The sequence below is a fragment of the Dioscorea cayenensis genome, chromosome 2, assembly GCF_009730915.1.
Source record: "Dioscorea cayenensis subsp. rotundata cultivar TDr96_F1 chromosome 2, TDr96_F1_v2_PseudoChromosome.rev07_lg8_w22 25.fasta, whole genome shotgun sequence".
NCBI classification, from domain to species: Eukaryota; Viridiplantae; Streptophyta; class Magnoliopsida; order Dioscoreales; family Dioscoreaceae; genus Dioscorea; species Dioscorea cayenensis.
In genome coordinates, this window is record NC_052472.1 from 1,834,311 (window position 1) to 1,842,406 (window position 8,096).

The 8,096-nt window shown below is 35.9% G+C and overlaps 1 protein-coding gene across 1 annotated transcript; it reads left to right on the top strand.

Moving 5' to 3' along the window:
* The first annotated feature begins 1,532 nt into the window (after positions 1–1,532).
* LOC120269248 (3-ketoacyl-CoA synthase 20-like) lies at positions 1,533–3,906 on the top strand. Its single transcript, XM_039276590.1, has 2 exons — positions 1,533–2,243; positions 3,022–3,906. The coding sequence occupies exons 1-2, from the start codon at positions 1,554–1,556 to the stop codon at positions 3,805–3,807; spliced, it is 1,476 nt and encodes a 491-aa protein (XP_039132524.1). The 5' UTR covers positions 1,533–1,553; the 3' UTR covers positions 3,808–3,906.
* The last annotated feature ends 4,190 nt before the right edge of the window (positions 3,907–8,096 follow it).

Sequence of the window (8,096 nt, forward strand, 5' to 3'; positions counted from 1 at the left end):
TAAATATCATAAATATTTATTAAAGGATTTATTACCTATTCAAATTACAACCCAAAGACATCAATGGAAACTTATAATCAATAATTACCTTTCAAGAGTAATCGTAAATATAATCTAAACATCCTCTGTTATTAAGATAATCAAGGTGGTGAGTGGATGCTATTTATTTTATAGCATTTTAATTTATGGCAAAATTAGACATGGCGTATATAGAAAATAAAAATATTTACTTTTTGGAAATCAATAATATTATGAAATATATAGCGTAAGTTATTAAGTAAATGATTAAATCAATAATGATAAACTCAAAATAAATTCCCAAATAATTGATGGTGTAAGTTATTATGCTTATAAAAGTATTTTAAGATTAACATTTTAAATATTATTATTAGTTTAGCTGTACAACTTTTTTTAATTAGACATTGGTTGGGTTATATTCGCTAGTTTTGGGCAAAGTAATTTTGTGACCATAAAGTTTGGCACGTATATTTTCTTATAGATAAACAGAAGAAAACACACTTAAAGTTGGTCACTTTGTTCTTAAAAAAACATTTAAGAATTGTCTTTGAATTTTTTTTTTAAATAATTTTCTTTTTTTATTGTTCTTTTAATTATGCATTAATTTGCTCCATTTTATCTGATAAAATTTCCCATTTTAAATTATTAAATGGAATATTATTCCAGAGATATTTGTTTCATCAATGTTACAATTTAATTAATTTTTTTAATTTTCTATTGATTTATCATGAAAAAACTAAAGTAAAACTATTATGTTATACTTTTTAATAAATAATAATAATAATAATAATACACCATCAAACATTGAAGTAATCTCTTAGCTTACATCAATGTTTGATGGTGTATTATTATTATTATTCTGAATTCCAATATAATCTTCCGTAGAATATCATATTCCTAAACTGCATTTTTATCATATTCCTAAGCTGCATTTTTATTATTAATGTTATAACTAATAATAAATGTACTTTTTATTTTGGTACTTATGGTACATTTATGGTTACCTTCATTCCTGAAACTAACTTGAGATAGATAATCTGAAATATATAATTAAATTATATACTTACTTCCAGATATTTTGTAAATTTATGTATCAACAACATAGGATAACATTAAAAAGGTGGTGGTAAAATTCTATTCAACCATTTCCAATAGAAAACAAGAAGGACTAGACTGTCAAAACCAAAGATCGAACTCCTTGTCCATGTGTAAATAAATATCTACAAGCCTAGCTACCTAGCAGGAGAGCAATTAATCTTCTGTGATGAAAACCTCCAAGGGCACACATTTTTGGACCAAGTCACTGTATTCCATTTTAGAATAAACGTCTTCTTTTATCTTTGCTACGGCATAATAATTATTGTCTCTAACAACTCCTTCCTAACCTGTTTTTTGTTTTATTTTTTTATTTTTTTATTTTTTTGTTTTTTTACCAAAAAACTCCTTCCAAACCATAACTTTTAACTCTATATAGACCCCTTCCTCCTCACCTCATCCCACATGCTAGTGCTGCCGTTGCTTCTTTCTCAAGCATCATGGCTGAGAACAACCACATTAAGCTTCTCTACCACCATTTCATATCCAATGCTATTTACATAATGCTTGTACCACTTCTCATACTATCTTTTAACTACTTGTCATCCTCCACCACTGATAACCTCCTCCATGCTCTATGGATGACCATGAGAAGTAACCTTCCTGTGGTCATTATTTGCGGATGCTTTTTATCTTTTTTCACCGTCTTTTACATTGTTAGCCATCCAAGGCAAGTATACCTTGTCGACTTCTCTTGTTTCAAGCCTGGCGAGGATTATAAAGTTACGCGAGAAACTGCTCTAAAACAGTTCATGATCAATGATCAATTCACCGAGGAGAGTGAAGCATTCCAGAGGAAGATGCTTGAGAGATGCGGTATCGGACAGGCAACATACCTTCCTGAGTCACTGCTAGGCAAAGAACTCGACATTTGCATGACTTCTGGGAGGAAGGAGACCACCATGGTTATCTTCGGTGCTGTTGATAATCTCTTAAAGAAGACTGGCGTTAAGCCCAAAGATATCGGTGTTTTGATTGTTAATTGCAGTCTTTACAACCCGACGCCTTCACTCTCGGCGATGATTGTTAATCACTACAAGCTGCGGGGCAATGTTATCAGTTACAGCCTTGGCGGTATGGGTTGCAGTGCTGGTCTCATTTCTGTGGACCTTGCCAAGCAACTCCTCCAGGTATACATACATGGCTTGCAAAGATTATGGTTAAATTTTTCTTGTTCTTGAATTTGAATTAAATGCAGTGACAGTACTGAATTTTTAGATTTCTAGACTGTTTCAGGGTTTGGTTCTGAATTAATAGCCCTCACTGACACGTTCATAAAGCCAAGAGCTTTATAAAACTGCAATGGTTTCTAGCTACCGCATCCATGGTTTTCTTTTCCTTTTTTTTTTAATTTGTTTTTTAATTCAAAGAAAGGAATTATAGTATGCCTTGTGCAATAGTGACTTAACAATTTTAAGAGAAATCCTTTTATATTTATAGCAAGAGAAGAGATCATAAATAAACGAACAATGGCTTTTTTTTTTAGACCCAATGGGTTTAGTATGTACACATCGATGATGAAGACAATAGTAGAAATTTCCATTGGAATAAAACTTAGTCCAATTGCTTTGAGGTCGCATATAGGGGTGGTCATTTTAGTTGAGAACAAAGAGTTCACAAAATAAATAGAGGTGGGTGGGTGAGGAGTTACTTGCACCATCTTTAAAGAGGAAGCTGGGAGATAAATTCTATGTCAGTGGAGAATCAGACATAGCAATAGAGATATATAAAGTCTCTTCTTGGATGAAAGAAAGTTACTTTTTGGCAGAACACACACAGACATTTATCTTACATTGGAATGAGAGACCATCTGCAATTCACTGTTTTATGCACATGCAATTGTGATGTAGACTATCTTGTTTGAATATAAATGATTTATGACTGCAACTTGTGTTAAACATTTGGCAGGTGCATCGGAATAGCTGTGCGTTAATAGTTAGCACAGAGAACATAACTCTCAATGGTTACATGGGCAATAACCGATCCATGCTTGTCACAAACTGCCTGTTCCGTGTGGGTGGCGCTGCCATTCTTATCTCCAATCTGCCATCAGACAAATGCCGATCAAAATATGTGCTATCGAACACAGTGCGTACGCAGAAGGGCGCATATGATCACTGCTACAATTGTGTTGTTCAAGAGGAAGACGAAGATGGATATGTTGGTGTGGCTTTATCGAAAAGCCTCATGTCAGTGGCAGCAGAAACATTGAAGGCTAACATCACCACCATAGGCCCTCTTGTTCTTCCAATGTCTGAGCAACTACTCTTCATTGCCACATTGTTCCTCAGAAAGGTCTTCAATTTAAACATCAAGCCTTACATCCCAGACTTTAAGCTGGCGTTCGAACATTTCTGCATTCACGCAGGAGGAAGAGCAGTGTTAGATGAGCTTGAAAAGAACCTAAATCTTAGAAATTGGCACATGGAACCTTCAAGGATGACACTGTATAGGTTTGGCAACACTTCTAGTAGCTCACTTTGGTATGAGCTGGCATATAGTGAAGCTAAAGGGAGGATCAACAAGGGTGATAGAGTATGGCAGATAGCATTTGGGTCTGGATTCAAGTGCAACAGTGCAGTGTGGAGAGCTCTCAAGGTTGTGAATGCAATGGAGGAGAAGGACAACCCATGGATTGACGAAATTAATGACTTCCCCGTTGTTGTTCCAAAGATGGTTTCACTCTCTGTGTAATTAATAAATTATATATTGAACGTGTAATGCTAATGCAAATATGTTGCTTTCTTCTAGAGCTATAGTACTCTATCATTGTAGCCTTTCAATCATTCAATGGCAATGGTAGTATTCTAAAAATATCTTATCATATAGAGCATATAAATTTAGATCACTTTCTGCCCCAAAGTTGAATGATTTTTATTTATTTATTTATTTTATAAGTTTTTTTCTTGAGAGAAAAAGATAACTTCATTGATTAATAGCCATAACATCATCAAGTAAAACCTCCACCAACTGAGGAGGTGGTAAGGCCCAAACAAAAGGACTACTAAACATAGGAGAAAGTCTTTGTAACACTGCTCAAGTTCTGAAACCTGATTGCTGGATCAATATTCTTAATCCCGGCTTTACTTCGGTACTCAATGACCCTTGGTGTTTTGGCATTCCTTTGGCCTACAAACCCACTTTTATTAATATTGATTTGGATTTTGACTCCATGTCTTTGAATGATTTTATTCTCAATAACTGTTGGGATTGTCATAAGTTTGGGAGATCTTTTTGGTTTTCATGCTATTGATATTATTAACCGGCTTGGTTCCATTGATCCTCTTGGTTCTAACCATTGGGTCTGGATTCCCAAGTCGAACAATCTTAAGCTTACTTCCAATGTATATCATTTTCTCAATAGCAAAAGATTCCTCCACTTCTGGTCTGGCTGGAAAAATTTATGGAACATTAGGACGGCTCCTAGAGTGAAGCATTTTTTGTGGCTTATGTTTCATGGAAGACTTTCTACTTGTGATTTCCTTCATGCTATTAAGTTGGGTCCCAGGAATTTGTGCAAACTTTGTGGCTTGGAGTTGGAAACAGCTTAACATTTGCTCCTTACTTGCTGTAAGACTCAGGCTATCTGGCAACATACTGCTTCCTTGATGGGCTCTGAAATTATCCTGTTAAGAGAATTTACCTCTGGAAATTGGGTTGTTGGTCACTCTATCTCTTCATTTGCTAAAGCTGTTATTGCTTATGTTTCTTGGCACATTTGGAAAGCCCGCTGTGACGCCATTTTTCGAGATTTACCTATCAACACTCGTTTAATTTCTTTCAGGGCGTTTCACTTTGCCAAAGACAATTTCATTTCTCGTTCTACTTTCTTTGGCAGGAAGCTTTTGTTGAATAATTTCACTGACATGGACGGTCTCTTCCTGTTTTCTGCCGCCTTCTGGAACGAGGACACCAAGGTAAGCTCTGCTGGTTGTTTCATTTGCAATTCTGAGTATAATTTATCTCTTGTAGGCTGCTGCCCTTTGGATGCTTCTTCAATGCTGGACGCTGGCATTCAGGCGATTATTTTCGCGATCAGAATCTGTTTGAATGAACATATTTCAGTCCGTAACATTTTCATTTCTTGCCCTGATCTCAAGGAGCTATATTCAAATACCAACTCTAGTTGTGGCTGGCATTTTCGTGGTCGGATCAACACGCTTACACATCTAATTTCTGCTTCAAATTAGCCTCGTATTCATGTCATTCCCAAGGATTGGATGTCCCCTGCTCACAAATTAGCTTATTTTGCTTCCAACCTTCACGCCACTTCTCTATTCATTCTGGCAAGGATCTCCCAAGATGGATAATGAGATGCATTTCCACTGCTGGTTTCTCTTTTTAATTATTCTTTCGGTTCTCGTTGTGTTTTTTTCTTTCCTTTTTCTTAGTCTGTTTAGCCTTGTTAGTTTTTTTGTCTTCACTTTTGTTCTTTCTTTTTCTTTCCAGTTCTTGTTGGTTTGTTTTCTTTTTTTATTGTAATCCTTTTGTTTTCAATAAATTAGCTCTTTGAGCTCTTTTTCAAAAAAAAACATAGGAGAAAGTCATGGCCACATATAACTAGCTCTATTGGACTGTCTTCTAGCATACTTTAGTGAAAAAGATGGGCACTACATTAACAAAGACTTGCATTATGTAGTAATCACTCCCAAGGCAGAGATGTTTGGTTGATCCTACAAAATATTATGAACCACAATTTGTGCATTCATCTCTAGAACAACATTTGAATGATTGCCTGCTTTCAACCAACTTAAAACTTCTTTTAATGCAATAGCTTCCACTTTGGCTGGGGAGAACAAACTATTTAAAGTAGCAGTATAACCACTAATAAAACTTCCATGATGATCACAGAGAACGGCTCCAATACCCACTTGCAACTGGAATGCAAACAAAGGCCCATCTAAATTACACTTAAGCTAGCCCCTCCAAAGGTGTGGACCACATTTGATTTTCAATTACAAGTCGTACTCCCACCACGCATAAGATGGATATTCCTTTGCAACTCTTGTCACGATCTCAATAGCTCATTACCTTGGTTAATGAAAATGCTTAGTGGAGGTGGATGAGCCTCCCACAATGTTTTATTTCGAGAATTCCAAATACTCCATAACAACATACTTGATTTGTGAACTAATTCAGCATGGCAAGATTGTAGCAAAACAAAGAACCATTGTTGAAAGAAAACTGGCTAAGCACTAGTACAGATTTTTTCTTCCAATCTCTCCATGTTGTTCTTATTCCAGTTGAAAAACACATTTTATTTTATTTTATTTTAAAGAAGAGATCCTTGGCTATTAATTACTTGAAAGTTTTTGAGGATTACTTAAATCAATTTTTTGTTATATATTTTGATAATTTCATTTTTTTTAGAAAGAGCCCCAGAGGCTTTTATTGAAGTAAAAAGGAAAGGAAAGAACTATACAATAGAGAAGAGGAGGCAGCAAACTGAAAACAAGAAATAAAACTACAAAGAAGCAGCAAGATGGAAAAGGAAGGAAGAACAAGAACTAAAAGCTAGAAAAAGAAGTCAACAGCTGCAAGCAACTTCATCACCCAATGAGGGAGGTCATGACCAATGTGAAAAAGTGATAATTGATGAAGATTAGCTCCAGAGGCGGCAAGCTTAAAGACGACACCCATCCAAGCCTGAGGAACAACACTAATGCGAGGAGAGCCAGCAGCTAAGAGGAGATGATTGATGGCGAAGATACATTTAGCGAAATGGCAGGAACAGATGGAGAAGAGGTTTGGAGCATATCCAAGACAGAGGGATTGCAAATGAAGATAATTTGGACTTGAGTAGAACGATCCACCACAAGCTGCAAGGCAATTGTGAGAGTTTGAAGGTCCGCGGCAAGATGGGACTCAGCATAGGAGACATGCCTTCCTGCAAAGAAGATATTGAAGTTAGACTTTGAAGAAATAAATTCTCCTCTGCAAGTCTGAGTAGATTGATTATAGCGCGATGCAGAGAACAGAAAAGGCCCATCAAAGCTGCAGAAGTTATTAATGATAAAGTTCCTGCAGGAGGATTTTCCAGCAAGATTGATGCTTAAAGCTTGGTTAATTGACCTACGAGCAATGATGTAAAAGTTAGGTGAAATGTCACGAAAGATAGCATCACATCTAGCCTTCCAAATATAACAAGCACCAAGAGCAATAATAGCTTTAGTTTTAGCAGAGGAATGTGAATGTGATAACCATTTGCCTGAGCAAAAACCATCAGGGAACTAAATGTGTTTAGAAATGAGAGTAGAGATGGTGTTCCAAAAACCTTGAGATTTACTGCAATGATTAAAAAGATGCTCAGAAGTCTCATATTCAAGGTTACAAAAAATGCACATTCTTCTGGGACCAAGATTAATGGAATAAAGAAAATCAACAGTAGAAATTCTGGCATAAAAGACCAGCCAGATAAAATGCTTAACTCGAGGCATAATTTTGAGAGACTAGATTTTCCTCCAACCCACCCAGGAGGAGGAAGCATAACAACCACGATTTAAAACATGATAAACATTGGAAGCGATTTTAGGAGAATAAGTTTTATGAGCCCAAACCCAAACATTAGTGGAATCATAATTAATCTGGCCAAGATAGGAAAAAATGTCACTAGCATGAGAGCCGAAATGTAAAGAAAAATGATTAAAATCCCAGCTGCCATTCAAACAAAAATCTGAACAAGTGAGACAATTTAAATCAAGATGCATGTTAAGGTAAGTAGGTTTGAAAGCTAAAGGAACCTCAGAACACCAGGGATCATAAGAATAGAAGTAATTGAAGGATTAACAAACCTAATTAAGCAAAAAGGTTTAAGAACAGCTGCTGTCGTGCGACAAAGGCCCTTAAAAAACCATGAGCAATTCCGAGGAACCGAATCTCTCCAAAAATTTATAGATCCATATTTGTGATGCACAATACTTATCCAGATGGAATCCGTGGAGTTAAGATAACTAAAAACATGCTTAGCTTTAAGAGAATGAGTG

Coding starts and splice junctions, on each gene's coding strand:
- LOC120269248 (XM_039276590.1), top strand. CDS start 1,554: ATGGCTGAGAACAACCACATTAAGCTTCTCTACCACCATTTCATATCC. Junction 2,244..3,021: donor TTGCCAAGCAACTCCTCCAG/GTATACATACAT, acceptor AACATTTGGCAG/GTGCATCGGAATAGCTGTGC.